Source organism: Schistosoma haematobium, chromosome 1 (genome assembly GCF_000699445.3).
Source record: "Schistosoma haematobium chromosome 1, whole genome shotgun sequence".
Lineage (NCBI taxonomy): Eukaryota > Metazoa > Platyhelminthes > Trematoda > Strigeidida > Schistosomatidae > Schistosoma > Schistosoma haematobium.
This window is the reverse complement of record NC_067196.1, coordinates 89,343,992-89,364,800: the sequence shown is the minus strand read 5'-3', so window position 1 is coordinate 89,364,800 and position 20,809 is coordinate 89,343,992. Positions and strand designations below refer to the sequence as shown.

General features: G+C 34.4%; 1 protein-coding gene across 1 annotated transcript; it reads right to left on the bottom strand.

The window, feature by feature from the left end:
• Positions 1-3,278: 3,278 nt before the first annotated feature.
• Positions 3,279-11,640, bottom strand: MS3_00002409 (uncharacterized protein). Its single transcript, XM_051209983.1, has 6 exons — positions 11,105-11,640; positions 10,357-10,545; positions 10,228-10,302; positions 10,093-10,188; positions 9,730-9,825; positions 3,279-4,413 (listed from the first exon to the last, which is right to left on the bottom strand). Exons 1-6 carry the CDS (start codon positions 11,171-11,173, stop codon positions 4,261-4,263), a joined length of 678 nt encoding a protein of 225 aa, XP_051075469.1. The 5' UTR covers positions 11,174-11,640; the 3' UTR covers positions 3,279-4,260.
• Positions 11,641-20,809: the final 9,169 nt, after the last annotated feature.

Genomic DNA, 20,809 nt, shown 5'->3' with positions numbered 1-20,809 from the left:
AAAAACGATTCTTGTAGACCGTTCATTGTAAAGATAATCCATAACACAGATTAATTTATGTTCATTTTAGCTCAATTTTAAATAATCTTATAAATAATTCCCAATGTTGAAGATAGAATTCCTCGAGTATTTATCTATTTCTTGCTGTCAGGTGAATATCATCGAATACAATGGGTAATGAACATGATAACTAGTGAGTTGATTGAACTTGGAAATATAACAAATGTATGTCAGTACAATCATATAGGTTTGATCAACTCATTCCAAACACATGAAATCTTTAAATTTTTTTTCGAAGTAACTATTTTTCAAAGTCAATTTCGTAATCGAAACTATCTGTCTACCCACTTTTGATGTTGAAGATAACTTGGCTAATCTAGAATAAGACCATGACGCGATAGGCTGACCGGCTCAACCTTGAGGTTATTACACGTAAGTTCGAAGTGGGATAGAGAGAAGAAAACTATTCTATCACCTGATCGGCTGACAAGCACACGAGTGAGAGAAGACAAGTCTACTGCAACACTACTCCATTTATTCCCAATTCCGATCTGGTTCCCGATTTCCCGATTTCAGATCAGTGTAAAAAGATACATAAATAAATAGATGATGACTAACCCGATCACAATGTACAATAATTAGGGAAATACAATTACGTACAAAATAATACGTTTAAATTACAACAGCTTTGGAATACTAAGAAAGTTTATTCTTAAATTTGACTTAGCAACATCACTAAATCTTGGTAGTACCTTACAGTTTGTTTATAAACATAGGAAAACAATAAATGCTGTCAATTAGTTAGTTAGGGATTAACAAACATGAATGTTAATTGGTAAATTCTAATAAAAAACTCTACTATCTGTATATTTGCAAAATGTCACTAATACAAACAAATATATATCAGAAGGGGTTTTGTGGAGATTGTAATAATTTCAACAGTTGAGATCATGAATCAGTTGAAGCTAGACCACCATGGAAAACCTCGAGAGGTTCGAACCCAACTGTTTTTGAAAGAAATAAATTACTTTTCAGAATCTTTCTATGTTCATAATCAGTCATAAAGACAAAATAGCCGTCCAGTGCTTCCAGGTTTTCCATGATGATCTAGCTTCAATTGACTCATGATCCCAATTAATAATTGTAATATCCGCAAACCCCTTTCTATTACTAATCAACATATGCTCACTAATGACTGGCTTCAAGATGTATATCCTGGAGTTCTAGTGAGAAGCAGTGATCAGTGCACTCCAACCGGGTCTGTTGTGAGATTGTAACTCACTGAAGACAATTGTGGATGTGTCGCACAATTTCATGGATTAGTTGAAGTTATACATTAACACCGTTGCATCCCGGCTCAGTGGTCTAGAGGTTAGGCGTCCGCGCGTGAGACCCATAGGTCATGTTTCCAAATGCGCGAGGCGGGATCGTGGATGCACACTACTGAGGGATCCTATACTAGGACGAAATGGTTGTCCAGTGCTTCCAGGTTTTCCATGGTGGTCTAGCTTCAATTGACTTATGATTTCAACTATTAAAATTATTTTTTGTGTGTGACTTATTTACCAATAATAAACTGGTGAATGTATAAGTTAATAAAATATGTAGGAATTTGGTCACCATTTTGGTTAAACTAACAATGTATGTTTATATATATTTCAATAGCAATCAGTAACGTTCAAACTGGAGTCAGATATAGAGCCACTAATGATAAACATATTCATCTTTCATCACCCTCATATATATAAGTATGTCAATACCTGTCATAACATTAATTTTTAAATCTGATAAGTTATAAGCAGCTATTGATAACCTAACGGAATAAGATGAATTCATATTATTCTGTATTATCAGAAACAACCAACTGTGTGAGAGAATTAATCAGATTCCAGTGGAGGAATAAATCAGGAAGAAGCGCTGGAAGTGGATAGGATACACATTTAGAAAATCACCCAAGTGTATCATAAAGGAAGCTCTCACATGGAATCCTCAAGGCCAAAGGAGAAGTGGAAGACCAAAGAACACATTACTCCGAGAAATGAAGACAAATATGCGAACAGTGAACAACAACTAGATAGAACTAGAAAAGAAGGACCAGGATAGAGTGGATTGGAGAATGTTAGTTGGCGGCTTATGCTCCATTGGGAGTAACAGGCGTATGTAAGTAATATTATTCTACACCAATCTTCGTTCTTTCTCCCTTCAAAATTAATAATCAATATCCATACATTAATAAAATAATGTTTCTTTTTCTTCCCTTTTTTCTCTTTCAGAAAACAATTAATTTCAGACGAAAGTTGTTCCCGCTTTGTTTACTCATTTCTATGCGAAAATGTTTGTTTTTATTTTCTTCACTGAAATAGTGACGTCATCAAATAGGTTCCAATAACAATATACAATACATATGGTATGTATTAATGAAAGTATATCTAAATGAATATTGAAATTATGTTACTGATTATTTGATTTAAGTAACATTATAACTCTGTAGTCTACTTTAAGTTCTCAAGTCAACAGTTTACTATTTTAAGTATATATAATTCTCTGTATTATAAAGTCTTATGTCAGTTAGTTAGTTAGTAACTTAGAATCTTTAGACAATGTTGTTTTCCACATTAGTTCTAGATTAGAAGATGCAAATATTAGTATATATTGATCTATGAATACATTATTAATCGAGATAATCAAATTCATAAGTGAACAAATATTAAAGAAGTTAATTAGATTTGAAATTCCTGAAATGATACATTCATCACAAACGGTTAGAATGTAACTAATGCTCTCCCCCTCCTTCCAGTCAAACAAGTTGTTGAAGTTTAGTAGGCCCTTCTGAATAGAAACAGGCCACATCGAAGCACGGCACAACTACCGGGGCTAGAATAGTTGTTTTTGTAATCGATTGAAGTTTACCCTGTAGGGAGCAAACCCGCTCCGCTCCGCTACCGCGCTCGTTTAAAAAAGGGCAGTGATTTTTGTACTTGTTGTGATTATCCTTGCTTTGGGTACTTCTCGCACCAAAAAGCATTCTTGGTCTACTTTAAGAACTTTGGTTAATGTTTGTAATTTTTTGCTCAACTTTGTCCTGTGGTACCTTTGTTTACTCCTTGACTGACACATTGTGATTATTTTGTGTTTTAAACCTTTTTAATCAAAATTAAAATGGTTGGTAGGACTCATAAATGTGGACAACCAAACTGCTTGTTCCTCGTTGAGGAAGGGATGCAGTGCGATGATTGTAAAAAGTGGTACCATAAGATGTGTACACACCTAAGTCCTATGGCATACAAAAGATGCTCGAAGCCTAACTCACATTGGCTTTGTATGTTCTGCTGTACAAATAAAAAGTTACTAATTCAGGAGGCTATGAGGCTATTGGCTTTGGCCTACAAGAAAAACGATGGCGGTAGCGCTGGTAACACGAGCACTGACGGTGAAGAATGTGTCAATGTAGTAAGTGCTGCTACCGGACCCGCTAAACACCCGACTGCGATTGACGGGAAAGTGAAATCTCCGTTAATATTAACGAGGAGTGAAGTGCCGCTAGATACTAACATCGGCAATCATACACCTCTAGTCGAAACTGAAGACCTGGATAAGACTGTCGCCGTTCCAAATAGTCCCGGTGTGGCTGTCCTGAGTGGTGATAAATGGAATTTAGTACGGAAAAAAAAGAAATGAGAGGAAAAAAGCTGTAGGCAAAATACACACGAAATTGAGCGACACATCCACCATTTTCTTTAGTTAGTTATTATCTCACAACAGACCCGATTGAACTCCACTGGTCACTGCTTCTCACTAGAACTCCGGGATATATCTGTTGAATCCAGTCACCTAGATGCTTATAAACTTAATTTACTAGTCAGTGAAATAGGACATTTTCTTATTGACTATATTGTTGTTGATTTGTTCGATCATTTCTTTAACTTCTTATCTTCTTGTATTCAACCTATCTACCTTGTTATTGTTAATATAAGATTTTGTATTGAAAACTAAACTTAACTATCAATTTCAAAGTCACAGGTTACTTATACATGTGAATAAAAAAATTAACTTGATTATTAACATGATTTGCTTTAAAATTTACTTTGGTATCCCTCGAAAAAGAAAAAAGAAAAAAAGAAAAAGAAAAATCTGTAAACGATTCTAAAAATAAATTTTTTTGTGATCTAATTGTCATGGCAACAATTGAGTGTTACTTTTTTTTGTTTTTTATAAATTAAAAAAAATGACATTAAGTTTAATTTATATTTGATTTTTTTATTATGAAGATGAATTTATTCCTTTAATTGATTTACGAAGATTTCTAATTGCTACACCTATGAATACAGCATAAATAAATGATGTAGTAAAACAAATTGATGATAATAATGTTATGTAATATTGTACGTATTCACTTAATTCATCAAAACACCCCTGATAGAGAATTAGAAAAAAAGAAAGAAAAAAGAAAAAAATATATAATCAATCATATGGAATTGATCAAAAAGGTAAATGATTATTGTGAATCGATAATCAAAATCATTGAACAAGAAATTTTATATTGATCTTGATGAAATATCTGGAAGAAATTGAAACGTTTCATAATAGTACAATCGATAAAAACAATTTTCAACTAATATTAAAGTTTCACAGGTTGAAATCATTAGTCGATTAAAGGTAGACCACCATGAAAAACCTGGAAGCACTGGACGGCCGTTTCGTCCCAGTATGGGACTCCTCAGCAGTGAAACGTCGTGGATTGGTTGAAGTTAGACATTAACACCGTTGGATGCCGGCTCAGTGGTCTAGTGGGTAAGCGCTCGCGCGCGAAGCCAGTAGGTCCTGGGTTTGAACCCCGCGTGGTGCGGGATCGTGGATGCGCATTGCTGAGGAGTCCCATACTGGGACGAAACGGCCGTCCAGTGCTTCCAGGTTTTCCATGGTGGTCTACCTTCAATCGACTCATTATTTCAACCTGTGAAATTTCTAAAACTCTCCACAAATCCCATTCTGATAATATTAAAGTCTGACCAGTTTTGGCAAAAAATTACTTACCTTATTAATTAAAAAAGATTGGTTTATACCGGCACTATGAACGGTTTGTACTAAATGGGCCGATATTGAGCTGTTCACCTTCATCAAACCTTTGTTTAACCACGCTGGAAGGTGTTCACGAGCACGAAAATGTAAATTCCTAGAACATCGACCAATATAACTTGCTCCACGGCTGAAGCAGTAGCCATCCGGATGAAGAAACCGGAGCTATGCGTACAGAAGAAATGTATTCAACCACTCCTCCTTCTATATGAGTCATATTAACATTAACAATTTTATTGTATTTTGTTTATCACAATCCTAAATTCAAACGATGTACTTTGCCCTTAACCTGGTCATTTTTCGGACTATTAATTTGAATATATAATTGTAGAACTTGAAGTGAATTTATCGAAAAGAATATTCTTCGTTCAAATACTAGTCTTTTAATATGACGGGGATCTTTAAATGATTAATATTAAAGTCAGAATCTTTAATACGAATGTCAAGACAGTCAGTTTTGCTGTATGGAGTTGAAACATGGAGAACCACTACAACCACCATCAAGAAGGTACAAGTATTTATTAATAACTGTCTAAGCAAGATACTCAACATCCATTGACCGGATATCATCAGTAACAGCCTATCGTGGGAGAGAACAAACCAGCTTCCAACTGAAGAAGAAATTAGGAAAAGTCGATGGAAATGGATGGGACATACATTACGTATAACATCAAAGTGCATCACGATGCAAGCCCTAACTTGTAATGCTGAAGAGAAGAGGAAAAGAGGAAGACTAAAGGATACATTATGTCGGGAAATGAAATCAGATATGAAAAGGATGAATGACAACTGGGAAGAGCTGGAAAGGATTTCCCAGGATAGGGTTGGATGGAGAGTGCTGGTGGGCTGCTTGTGCTCCTCGACGAGGAGTAACAGGCGTAAGGAAGTAAGTAAATAACACTCGATGAAAATCGATTATTTGAGTTTAATACGATATTTGATTTATTTTAATCGATTTCAGTTAACTGAAGTTTATAGAAGTTGAGTACTGGCGCTCAAAAAGCAAGATCTTAGGTTTAATACCTTGTGGTTGATTTGTGACTGTTCACTATTATAGGGTTCTATACTAGAACAAAATAGCTGTATGGTCCTAACCGGTTTTAATTGATGGTCTAGCTAAGATCATTCAATGATTTAACTTATGAAAAATATTAAATAATTAATGAATCACATCAAATAAATAGAGAATAACATGAATTCAAGTTTATTCAGGCTTACAAGTGAAGAAGATTGTACGAGATGTGAAATTGTTTAAAATATTAGAAACTGATTCCAAATAGTCGATCAACTGAAAATGATTTATTTCAGTATTTTTTCCACTGAAGATCTATTTTAACCTCATATTAGTTTAAGTAACATGCCAATGTTGACTCCAGAAGACGCTCATTTCTCCGCAGCAGATTTGTATTTATCGAATAAAAACAGATGATAGTTATTTTGTATTATTTCTCGCATCGGCTCGGATCACTGGGTAAGTAATAGTGAGGTATTAGGGAATAATGGTAAATCAGTTGATGACGTGAATCTTCTTCACCTGAGATGGTTGGGCCACGTGTTACGTATGCCTGAACATTGGTTACCACGATGCGCAATGCCGACTAGTGTTGGAGACGGTCGGAAGACAATTAGGTGCGCGGCTAAACTGAAACGTGGCATCAGTGTTTGAACTCACCAAATTCTGATCTCAGCCATGTTGGTAGATACAAACTATTTGGTTGGGGTCCGCGTGACTATTGTAACCAACGGTTGGAGACTTTGGGTGATATGGCTCAGAATCGATCACAATGACATAGGTGTATACACCCTCTGTTATCTCTTAAACTAAGAGATTAAAATTGCTTTATAACTTTCTTCGTACTAAATCTTTCTTCCTGTACTATATCATTATACACAATCTTTCTTTAATGCATTACTACCATTGGAGTGCTAATGAATTGTGGCAACTTGGACTGATGCTTATATGTGCCTGGTCTGACGTTGTGACTGACTGATTAATTATTTTGCTTTATATTAATCACTATATGCACATCAAATGGGAATACATATTCTTGTCGAGTATCAGAATAAAATATAATGAGTATCTATATTTCTGTTTATTTACATTCGTCTTGATTACTACTAATTGCATGAATAAGATACATCAGTGATATTGTTGTATCTGAGTTTAGTCAACGTATCTTGTAGAACGTTATTAGCTAACACTGGATAGAATGAAGGACTTGTTAATATATATATATATATATATATATATATATATATATATATATAACAATTTTAACAAACTTGGTGGAAATTAGTGTCGAAAGTATCCCTATGAAGTCAGTCTGTCAGCTACAACGTAGGACCAGGCACATATATGCATCGGTCCAAGTTGCCATACCTCAATAACACAACAAGATGGACACCTGATTCATAAAAGTAGTTAATTCAGAGGTGGTGATATATAAAAGAAAGATTGCAATAAGGATATAGTACAGGAAGAAAGAATTAGTTCGTAGAAAGAAAGATATGAAGCGATTTTAATCTCTTAGTTTAAGGGAAGACAGAGAGTGTATACACCGACGCCATTGTGATCGACTCTGATCCATGTCACCAAGAGTCTCCAACCACTGGTTACGATAGTCACGCGGATCCCAACCAATTAGTCTGCATCTACCAACATGGCTAAGACTAGAAGTTGGTGACTTCAACAACTGATGCCACGTTTTAGTTTGGCCGCCCCTCACCTTCTTCCAACCATCCTTATGAAGTAAAGTAAATAACTCGTACAATAAGAAAGGAATTATGTATAAGCATGATTGTGAATATAACCAGCTACAATAGCTTCTAATTGCTACCAGTGTTTAACGATAACAAAAGTTCAGATATTGTATCTCAGTCTAGATTAAAAATCAATGTCTAAAAATCATATCTTTTCTTAGGTTTAGAATTTATTTAGATGTTTTCTTCACTTGGTGTTGTTTACTTGTATCATACCATTGTTATTTAGGACCGCAATTGATCAATCTCTCGTTGGTATGTGTGCATCCTATGCGGATTGCCTCGATATAGCCTTAATTCACAAGTTTTTTAAGCAAAGATGGATAGTGACCGATCAATTGCAGTCCTAAATAACAAGTAAAAAATACCAAGTGAATATAACTTCACCCCATTTCACAAGCAGATAGGTATCAGGACTCAGTAGCTAAGTGAATAACGAACGTGATGGCATTTAAAGTAAACAATATTGAGTTCAAGTCCCAGAGTGAACATCAACATCTGAGATCCAGGTTCACCCAGGTGACGAGTTTCAAACAGGGAAAAACGCGCGTCCTGTATTCCACTGCTAGCCACTATCCATCCTTGCTTAGATGTTTTCATTTGTTACACACAACTCAAGTTCTCTTTTATATGAAGTAATGCGTTATTAGTTTATCATCAGCCGGAACTGTGTAACATATTACATAATGAAAAATCATTCACAATAAGAAGTGAAGAGCACTAATTCTTCGGTTGTTTTTTTCACTTAAAAACTGATATTTAGCCTTCTTGCTTATCGACTTAACTACTTTAGTGTGAGTTGTTGGGATTTATATTCAAAGCTGAAGTAGACAGTTTGCATAGTTAATTTGTAATATATTTCACTTAACCTAATGAACAGACTACAACGTTTAGCACCATCTCGATTTTCATTTAAAGTAATTACAATATTGATGTATTCAATTTACGATCCTAATGATTTTTTTTCAGTTGAGTTCATGATGTGATTCAATTGATTTGTTACTTGATGAGGGAAGTGATCAAAAGTACTTTCCTTTAAGTATTACACAAAATGTTGGTGTTAATTAAATGGTTCGACTAATGTATTTGCATAGATAAAAAGTTATGGTTCAACTATCTCAGTAGTCATCAATGAAATATGGTAAGTGATCATAACTATGAAAACTTCATATGATTTCCGGAATACAAATTAGATTCTCATGGAATGATGACTTCCAAATTATATCCACTAGAGCTCAATAAATGTGTCTAATTATCAGAATCCGAATGTATAGCGGCGTTCGACAGCTTGGAAGTCAGCTTCCCAAAGTGAATAAATTTATTCTAATTTAAATTTATTATTATGCTACATTCTTAATCGGTGTCCAACAGGTGAAACATCCTGTAAATCTCAATAGTTTAGATCATAGGTCAATTGAAGCTAGACAATCATGGAAAACATGGAGGCACTGGACGGCTGTTTCGTCCTATTATGGGACTCCTCAGCAGTGCGCATTCACGACCCTGTAAATTCTTAAAGCATATAATGTTAATTTCAACACTTCTTAAGGTTGACGAGGAACCCAGGAAAAAACACTATCCATCATAAAACCTTTTATATATACAGAGAGAGAAAAAGAAATTGTAGTAATTTATTAGTTGAATTCATGATTCGATTAAAGTTAGGCCACTACTGAAAACCTGGAAGCAACGGAAAACTGTTCCGTTTTAATATGAGACTCCACAGTAGTGCATATCCATGATACCACATACGAGATTCGAACCCAGGACTATTAATCTCGCGATCAAACTCTTAACCTCTAGACCACTGAGCCATTATCTAATAATGTTAATGTCTAATTTAAAATAAGCTTATTATACAAATGTAAAAAAATTAAATAAATACTGACTTACTCTTGCATAAACATACTGACCAACTCTACACGAGAATGGTATTAATACTTTAGCTTTTTTAAAATCAGCATACGAATTAACTCCACAGCAGAAAAACTATTTTTAAAAAAAGAACAACAACAATGAAACATTATCTAACATTGAATTAACTCTTTGATGGAGTTCTGCTCTCTGAACTGGATGGTTTATGTCGTGAAGCTTTCATCGTTCTTCTTCGGAATGACATCATCAGCACAAATTTCTACCTGAAGTAGAAGAACAACGAAAGCTCCACGACATAAACCATCCAGTTCAGAGAACAAAACTTTATCAAAATTATCCGTCTGAGCTAAAAAAATCTTCTCCACCATTGAATTAACTTACTTTTCTATGTAATTCATCAAATTCATCTGCATATTCATCATTCTTATAATAATATTTAATAGTAGTATCTAATGCTTGTTTAGCATTTATAAAAAACTATAATAAATATTTAGTTATAATTCTATTACAACTAACTTGATGATCAGTTATCAATGTTACAATAGCTATACATAGATTGATGATTGTTGCTATGGACAAACAAATTACATGCTAAAATATAAAAATTTGATTGTATCCAAGTGAAAATTAAGAAAAAAAACTTACTAAAAGATATAAAATATTCATTTGTTTCCATAATCCAATAAATCCTAAACATGCTGTTATTAAACCAAGACTTCCTGTAAATATTCCTGTTGGATAAATAGCTGGTATTGTATATTGTAATATTAATTTATATTTAAGTAGATTATCCTCGGCTTTTATACTTAATACAAATAATATAAAACTTGTTATCTAGAAGAGAACAGAATTTAAAAGAATAGAAGTTAGTATAAGATTTTAAAAAGAAAAAGGAAATACACCATGAATAACTGAGAAGTACTGAATGACTGTTTCATTGTGGATGTATAGTACTAAAAAGTTCTATACTAGGATGTAATGGTTGTTCAGTACTTCTAGGTTTTCATTGGTGGTCTAACTTTAATTGAATTATGTGAATTCAACTATTAAAATGATTAAAATCTCCATAAAACTGCCCAACCCCCTTTCGGATAATAATTAAAGATTTCAACGATTCAGATCATAAATCAATTGAAGCTAGACAACCATGGAAAATATGGAAGCACTGAACGGTCGTTTCATCCTATTGTGAAACTCCACAACAGTGCATATCCACGAAACCGCCTCAAGAGATTCGAACTCAGGACCTATCAGTCTCGTACATGAACACTTAACCATTAGACCACAACTATCTAATACTTCCAGATTTTCCATAATGATCTAGCTTCAATCGATTCATGATCTTAACTATTAAAATCACTATAATATTCACAAAAATTAAATATTTACTTACGGCAACAAAACAATTCAATATAATGAATACAAGGAACCAAAATTTTTGTGTCAACTGAAATTTCATCATGATTTATGATTAAATGTTAATGAGATGAATGAACCTTGTTTTGTTCTTTATTATTATTTTTTCTAAGCTGTTATGATTGTTATGTAACAATAGACATGTAACTATATAACGATGGAATCATTATAAGGAGAATACTACACTTAAATTATATGAACAAATCTATAAAGGACTATTTACAAATTACAAATGATGATTGATAATATTCAGACTACACATACCAAAAATGTATGTTCTTGATTTTCTAATATATGTGTGAGTATGTGTGCGTGTGTTTGTGTGCATGTGTTTGTGTGTGTGTGAGAGAGAGAGAGATAGATAGAGAGTAAATGTATCGTAATATGTCAATTAATTATAAATTTAGTAGTGAATTAAGGCAAAAATAAAAACGAAGAAGAAGAAGAAACAGAAAAAACGTTTACCTCTTTTGTTGTTCACATGGTACTTTCAGTAGGTATGTTACAATAAACCACACAAAAAAACAACAAACAATCAAATTGGTTTGCGTAGTTTTGTGTATTCCGTTAAAGTGATTTTTATTATGAGTTAAAATCAATAATAATTAGCTTAGTAACAGAAGCATTTAAGAAGTATTATTGAATGGTTCAATTAAAAAAAACAACATGTTTACTTCATGTATATTTTCAGAGTATTCTATAATGTCATCTATTTACTTTCATTTCACAATTACGTAATTACTATTAAAGAACTATTGGATAAAAGAGATCAGTAAACATTTTGTAGTGGTTTTGCTTCGTTAATCGATCACCTTAATAGCTGTTATAATATACATTTAAACGGTGATTAAAATCAAAAGGTGAAAAGAACTGGCAACTACAGTTTATTAAAGGATAGCACAGATCAAAAAGCTATAAGTTCATAGGCGAATCTATAGCCAAATTGTATAAGGGTTCAGCAATGCAAAACAAGGACTAATAATAGGATTTAAGTACATACATACATACATACATACATGGGGAGGAGGATGAATCATTGAGTGATAGTTATGCAATCAATATTTTAGCTAGAGTCTGTTATGTGATCTAGTAATCACCAATGAAGATGATCTATATCGAATGATTGGAGGCCTATTCGAGTTCGATGGAAATGGTGTGACGAGTCAGCTTACGTCAAAGTCACACCTCGTGGTCAGTACCTTACGTAGACTACCCCATTGACGTATCAAGGTATTATAGATGTTTTGAAGACTGTACAACACAAAGGACGTTATTACAAAATTTATTAGTTAAAGTAGATACAAGCGAAAATAATAACACCACCGCATGGACCAGCCCATGGCATATGATTAGCTGATGCGCGTTGGTTACCCTTGACCTTGACAGAGATCGATGATCTGTTCGATGTTCAGTGACCCAACATCCTGATGATTTGGCTAGGGATCAGTGACATTTCACTGGCCCTACAACGGCACAAAGAAATATACGGATTTTTACTATTCAAATAACATTTTCTGTTAAGTAAGTTAATAAAAGGGTTTAACCAAAATTAACAGAAATCGAAAGTGGTTGTAGGATAGTTGCTATAATCTATTTCATATTTATACTAGTTAACTTACAAACAATCTAATACTTTCCCATCTGATTTTAAATCGACTATCGTAAAACCACACAATGAACATGAAACATTCGATTTATTCATACGAAACTCAACAATAAATATATCTGAATTCACGAGTCGATATATGTTAGTCCAATGTTGAGAACCTGTAACCATTGCACGGCCGTTTCGTTCTACTATGTGACTCATCAGCGATGCGCATCCACTATCCCCCACTCAGCACTCAAAGCCAGGACCTTCATTCCCACTCCTGAACGCTCAACCTCTAGACCACTGAAACGGCATCCAAAGATGTTAATGTCTAACCTCTATCGATTCATGACCTTGTGCAAACATTCATCAATTGTCTGAGATGGATACCTGTCTCTACCCGGCACGAATTATACTACATTTGTTAGACATTAATACTGTTAGATGGCGGATCAACGAGGTCTACAGTTTAGACGTTCGCGATCCTAGGTTCGAGCTCCGAATGCAAGATCGTACTTGCGCACTGTTAAGGAGTCTCATATTACGACGAAACGACCGTCCAGTAATTCCAGATTTTCGATAGTGATCTAGCTTAAATCAACTCATGAATTTAACTAATGAAATCACTAAAATCTCCACAAAACCCCATTTTAATAATAAATATATTCAATATCATCCCATATATTACATTTAGATAATAGTACAAAGTTTATCACCACTGTGCCCAAATAACACCACCTCCAAATCTCTCCTTTTCGGCCATAAATATTGTTATGACTTTTGCTCCTATGAGTTATCATGTGACATAACCTTGTCTTTGTGCTAAACCAATGACATGTCAACCAACAATAACAGCATTGCGTCAACTCTGATATACTAACATACCTAACAGCCCTGCTCATTCAGTCCAGAACACAATCTCAGTCTTCACTTTATGAATCGTATATATCAGACACAGATTGTTTATATACAAGCAGACCAGACCATATTAAACTATAAAATAAAAAGTAATAATCACACAAGATCAAGCCCGGAGTGGCTGTCAGTATGGGACACCGTAACCGATAGATTAGGAAAAAATTAAGAATTATAAGCCGGATAACAGTAGCTAATAGATCACAGGAAAGATCATGATAAAAAGAATATCGAAATAGATAATGTAGTTACTTTATAATTTTCCGATGATGATGTATGTGACTACTTACTTACTCCTGTTAACCCTTTTCTGGAGGAGTATAAGCCGCTCACCAGTACTCTCCACCCAACCCTGTTCTGGGCAATCCTTTCCAGCTCCTTCCAGTTGTTATTCATCCTTTTCATATCTGATTCCATTTCCCGACATAATGTGTTCTATGGCCTTCCTCTTTTCCGTTTCCCTTCAGCATTACAAGTTAGGGCTTGCATCGTGATGCACTTTGATGATCTACACAATGTATGTCCTATCCATTTCCATTGTCTTTTCCTAATTTCCTCTTCAGATGGAAGCTGGTTTGTTCTCTCCCACAGTAGGCTTTTACTGATGGTATCCGGTCAATGGATGTTGAGTATGCTGTGTAGACAACTATTTAAAAATACTCGTACCTTCTTGATGATGGTTGTAGTAGTTATGCATGTTTCAACTCCATACAGTAGAACTGACTGTCTTGACGTTCGTATTGAAGATGCTGACTTTGATATTGGTTGAAAAGTTGTTTTGAGTTCCATATGTTCTTCAATTGTAGGAATGCGACCCTTACTTTGCCGATCCTTTCCCTTACGTCTGCATCTGAACCTCCTTGTTCATCGATGATGCTTTGCAGGTATGTGAAGGATTCCACATCTTCCAGAGTTTCGCCATCAAGAGTGACTGGATTGCTGTTCTCCGTGTTGTGTTAAAGGATCTTGTTTTTCCATTTGTTCTTCGTTCGGATGTAACAAATACTCTACATCATCTGAAGGTCATGCTCAACTTCTAATTAATATTTGAACTTATTCATATCTAGGATGCAAAGTACCATAAATGCCAATTGGTTGGGATTATATATATTAAATGTTATTTAACACAGTTGTGAATAGTTTCAATCGGTCTGATGAAACCTGAATGATAATCATAAACAATAAAGTGTTTTATGGTTTTTGTCATGAATGACTCGAGTTTCTTACAGGCAGTTCCGGTACATATATATTTTACCAATGAAGTACAATTGAATGTTTTAAGTCAAATTAGTTCCGAGTCAGTATAAGTACCTACTGACGAAATTACAATGTAAATTTCGATTTATTTAAATGCAAATTTTTAAATTTTGTCTTGTATAATACCTCAAACAAAATGAACTTCCCATGAGACATCCTTATCTTATAATTGGCTTCATAATCAAGATTTCTTGACATAGACGAAAAGTTTATGCTTAATTTTTCACTATACGAACATTTACAATCAGATATCGGTAATAAAAACATTGGTTCAAATTCTTTACATTATTTCGATATACAGAATATGATTACTTTGAGTGGGAAATGAAGATTGACGTATTTAAATATTCGGCTGCATTTAGTTTCCTTGGGCTTCACGCTATCCAGATAGTTGATTTACATTGATTATTATCTTAGTGTTGCTCACACTCTTTCTCATTGTGATCGAGTGGATCATGAAGACGTCAACATCTGTGGGGAAGCATGGGATAAACTGGACTGCTGGATGACCTAGACTTCACAGATGATCTGGCTCTTCTATCGCACAAACAACAAATGATGGAGAAGACGACCAGTATAGCAGCAGCCTCAGCATCAGTAGGTCTCAATATACACAAAGGGAAAAGCAAGATTCTCCGATACAACACAGCATGCACCAATCGAATCACAATTGATGGAAAAGATTTGCAAGATGTAAAAACCTTCACATATCTGAGCAGCATCAATGATGAAAATGGTGGATCTGATACAGATATGAAGGTTCCGATCGGCAGGATATGAGCAGCATAGTTACAACTGAAGAATGACTGGAACACAAAAGAACCATCAAACAACACCGAAGTCAAAATTTTCAATACGGATGTAAAGACAGTTCTACTATCCATCTACCTATCTATCTATCTATCTATCTATCTATCTATCTATCTATCTATCTATCTATCTATCTATCTATCTATCTATCTATCTATCTATCTATCTATCTATCTATCTATCTATCTATCTATCTATCTATCTATCTATCTATCTATCTATCTATCTATCTATCTATCTATCTATCTATCTATCTATCTATCTATCTATCTATCTATCTATCTATCTATCTATCTATCTATCTATCCACACATCTATCTATATCTACCCATCGATCTATATCGAACTATGTGTGCACTGACTTGAAATGCTCCGAAATATTTCTATTTTTTGAAATAAAGGACTAATCATTTTTAAAAAAACTTAAAATTTATTACTGTACTTTTGTAGTTACTATTAAGATATGAATATTTATTTTATGTTTAATGTAAAATTGTAATGACTAAGTCATGCGAATGCATAGATAGATATACACCTCAAATATTAGATGAAGTTGTGACTTTTGCCATATTTCAACAACCAGTGATGATGACGACGATGATGATGATTTGGATGGTGATGACGTATATCTCATATGATAACGATGGCATATGATAAACATATATGCCATATCTCATTTGTATACTGATTATTTCAGATTACCCATTCGTACACATTGTTATTTAGAAGCTACATATAAAATGCAGCAAGATTATATTTCATACATTTGTATGAGGATACAAACAATGAATGAAAATTTTAAAAAATGGAAATTTCGGGATCAGGTATACACTATTAATATATATTGTCAGTTTTTATACCATGATTCATTTAACACAATATATGATAAAGCATCTCTACATGCTGGCATCTATATACATAGAAAGGTTTCATAGATGAAACGTCACATTCGGTTATATATGGATTCAATTTAATAACAAAGATTTCATTAATGCATGCAAGCATGAATGAGACCATATAAGTCTCGTATAGATTTATATGAATTCATGATATGCTTACACACTTCATGAACCATTTATCATTCAAGCGTATATAGGACCGCTACAAACAACATTTCTATGTGTTTATCAAAGGTGATATTAAAACAATTGCAAGTTTTGTTCTCTAAATGTTTAAATGGTTTCCATTCACTTACATACGAGCAGTTTAAAATCGATAAGTATATACTATATCAGTTTAGGGGTTGTGGAGATTGGTAAGTTTTTGATTGAGATCATGAACCGATTGATGTTAGACAACCATTGAAATTCTGGAAGCACTGGACGGCCGTTTCGTCCTATTGTGGGACTCCTCAGCAGTGTGCATCCACGATCCCACTCGCGTGATTCGAACTCAGGGCTTTCAGTCCCACGCGCGAACGCCTAACATATTAGACCACTGGGCCAACATCCAGTGGTGTTAATGTCTAACTTCAACCAATCCACGAAGTTGCGCAACCATCTTCCATTGTACTGAGGTAGACACCTGTTTCTACCCGACACGGATTAGCTCCACCGGTCGCGGCTTCTCACCAAAACTCCGAGAATTTTCTCATGAAGCTAGTCACTAGTGATTACATGGTCCCGCAAGCGGAATCGTGGATGCGCACTGCTGAGGAGTCCCACAATAGGACGATCTCAATCAAAAAATATATACTATATGTTGTATTGAATGCTAATTTTCAGATGTAGATAACTGAAGTAATCTCAGCAACTGAAACTTAAATAATTCTAACGTTTCGTCCAGCAAACTTGTCTGAACTTCTTCAGAGTAATAATCGATCCAGTCTGTCCAATTTGTTTTGGTCTTTTGTCTAGTTGTACATTGATTTATAATAAACGAAATTATCAAACAATAATCAAACCTAAAAAAATCTGTACTTGCAAGGTATTATTCATATGCTGTCAAAGATTTTCCTTTCATTCCTCACTCGTGTAATCATTAAACGTTTAGAGTACTCATGAGTTAACGTCTTGATCTATGTAGATAAAATACATATGTCCTATTTTTGTCTTTGTCTAGATCTAAACTTATCATTATTATCATTTGTTTTTATTCGGTCCCTATTCCTTAAAAGAACTTTGATTTCCCCATGTTTCCATTGATTTCTAATTTCTTTTTGGAATATTTTACTGAAATTCTTTTAAGTTTTAATTGTTTAAGAATTATATAAAAGAATATATATATTTGATGATACTCATCATCGACTACTGATATTACATACAATGATAATGAAGTCCAGGTAAAAATAACGTGTTTTCATTTGATAGCAAGTTTACTGTAGTTTGAATGATTTACCGAAGATCTAGTGATATATCACAACTCTTCGAATTCACTTATATGAAGAGTGATGAAATTACTCGCCTATAGGGATTAAACTTAAATAAAAGCCAACAAATGGTTGTATTCTCTAACAATTCGCTGAAGCTATTGAAATCCACATCTAGAAACCCGACGATAGTACACGAAAGAAGTTCATACATCCTCCCTCTCTGCCATATCCACAGAAATAGGTCATACAAGGCTTAGTAAGACTACTCCCACAAACTTTCTCCTGTTCTTACATACTTTTAACAAGCCTCTTTACTCTTACGTAATTCTATTATAATCAGCCCCTCAACAACATATTATAACTGTTATCAACAATTTTAAACTGCTCCTTAAATACTTCATTCTTTTAATGTAATTGGCGTATTTTAGCAAGGTTTTTTCTACGGATGGGGTTACCGACCCTATGCCCAACCTTCATCCTTTACCGTGGCTTGGAACCGGCAGTAAATCTAGAAGGGCTCCAGGACATGAGAAGTATCATCGATGAACAAGAAGGATATGGATGCAGACGGAAAGGCTAGGATTGGCAAAGCAAGGGCCGCATTCCTACAATTGAAGAACATATGCAACTCAAAACCACTTTCAACCAATATCAAAGTCGGAGATGAAAATGGTACAAGTATTTATAAACAATTGTCTACACAAGATACTCAATATCCGTTGGCCGGATACTATCAGCAACAGCCTACTATAGAAGAGAGCAGACGAGCTTCCTTGTGAAGAAAAAATCAGGAAAAGCCGATGAAAGTGAACAGGAGATACACTGTAGAAATCACCAAACTACATCACGAGGCGAGCTGCAACTTGGAATCTTGAAAGAAAGTGTATTAAGGGAAGGTCAAAGAACACATTATGTCGGGAAACAGAAGCAGATATGAACAGGATGAATGACAGCTGGAAAGAACTGGAAAGGATTGCCGAGGACAGGGTCGGATGGACAGTGCTAGTTGGCGGCCTAGGCTCTTCCACGAGAAGTAACCGGCGTAAGTAGGTAAGTAAGTATTTCATCAATTCTACTGTCATCAGTCCCTAAAGCACATAATCTAATTCGTTCATTTCTTAATGTACCTCTTTGAAAATTTTTCACCGTGTCAATCTCAACGGTAGTTATTTGATTAAACATTCACAATTCTTTTCATAAATACTTGAATTTACATCAGCAGTGAGTATGCATAAGTCTGTTTCCTTATATTTCAGATTTGGAAAACTTCCTGTGTCTCAAACGGAACTCCATTTTATGTTGGATTGCTATTAGTAAATTTCAGTTAGTTAGCAAACTACAGCAAGACTAAACTAACTATGTTAATTGGCGACCCAGCGGTTACCATTGTGATATGTCACTTTCTCCCCAATTTTGTCTATATTTGAATAACGCCGCTAACAATATTATCGTTAACCTAAGTGATTCAAACTTTTAGTTGGTGAAAAACGATCAATGGCAAGGTTTATCAACGTACTCGATGAAGTCGAAAGTTACTCAATCTACAAATATCAGTCTTTGTCCGATATTTCAGTTATCAATATCAATTTAAATTATTCGCCACTTGATTGCTTAAACTACGGTTCTTTCTACTACCTAAACTTTTATTCTTTCATCAACAGACTACTTAATTCTTATTTAAATAGCTTAAATAGCTTTAAATACCGTTTTTTGTACTGGTTGTGTAGATCTTCCATTGCTGTAATTGATCAGTCTTATTGGCATATGCGCATCCTGTGAGGATTGCCTCGATATTGCCTGAAGTCACGAGCATTACACGCAGAGACGGATGGTGGCTAACATTAGAATCCAGGACACGTGTCTCGTTTTATTTAAGAATCGTCATCTGGATGTACATGCATCTCCGAGTTGATGTTCACTCTGAGACTCAAACCTAGTACCGTTTGCTTCAAATGCCATCACTTTATCCACTCAGCTACTGAGTCCAGATAGCCACTAGCTTGTGCAATCGGGCAGTTAAGTGGATAACTCGATGGCATTTGAAGTGAATGGTATTCATTTCGAGCCCCGGAGTGAGCAACAACACCGCGATGCAGTTACATCTAGCTGACGAGTCCTAAATAGAACTAAATGCGCTCCCTTAATTCCAATGCTAATCACCACTGTGATTAAGCTTACAAATTACTTATAAACAGTAAATAATTTTTTTTAAAATTCGAGTCAAAATAATTAGAGTATTTAACATTTGACGGTTTACAATAATTTCTCTCATTACCATGATATTTTGTGATCAAGTGGTGTAAAAATAATTGAAGGGTTGAAATTCAGTTGAATTTTCATGTTTATTAAAATTTCCGAATTAAAAGCTTATTCCAGATTAGAATAGCCTGTTTACCTTAAATAGGTAGATATATAGATAGATAAAATGAGAATTTGCATGAATGAGATTGGAAAAGCGTTGTAGGTATGTTTACCAGATATTCAATGAAACATTCATACATCTGAACTGTCTATGCAGTCTCATTGAGATGTAGATAACTAGTTGATATCTCTGTACTTTGGTTTTAAGTAGGTTAAATTTATCAAACAAGGTGTTTGTGTAGTCTTGATGAAAAAGTTCATAATAGTGGGATCCATGTTATCTAGTGTGTACAGTCAGTGATATTACCACTGAATAGACATCCAATTATGACAATTGTAAACTCCTACGAAATGTATGTCTAAGAGTCTGCATAAATTAATCCAAAGTATCAAACATAAAACAATATGCATTATGAAGTACTCAAAATATTCGGTGT

Coding starts and splice junctions, on each gene's coding strand:
- MS3_00002409 (XM_051209983.1), bottom strand. CDS start 11,173: ATGATGAAATTTCAGTTGACACAAAAATTTTGGTTCCTTGTATTCATT. Junction 10,303..10,356: donor TGAATATTTTATATCTTTTA/GTAAGTTTTTTT, acceptor TTTATATTTTAG/CATGTAATTTGTTTGTCCAT. Junction 9,826..10,092: donor TTGATGAATTACATAGAAAA/GTAAGTTAATTC, acceptor TTTTAAAAATAG/TTTTTCTGCTGTGGAGTTAA.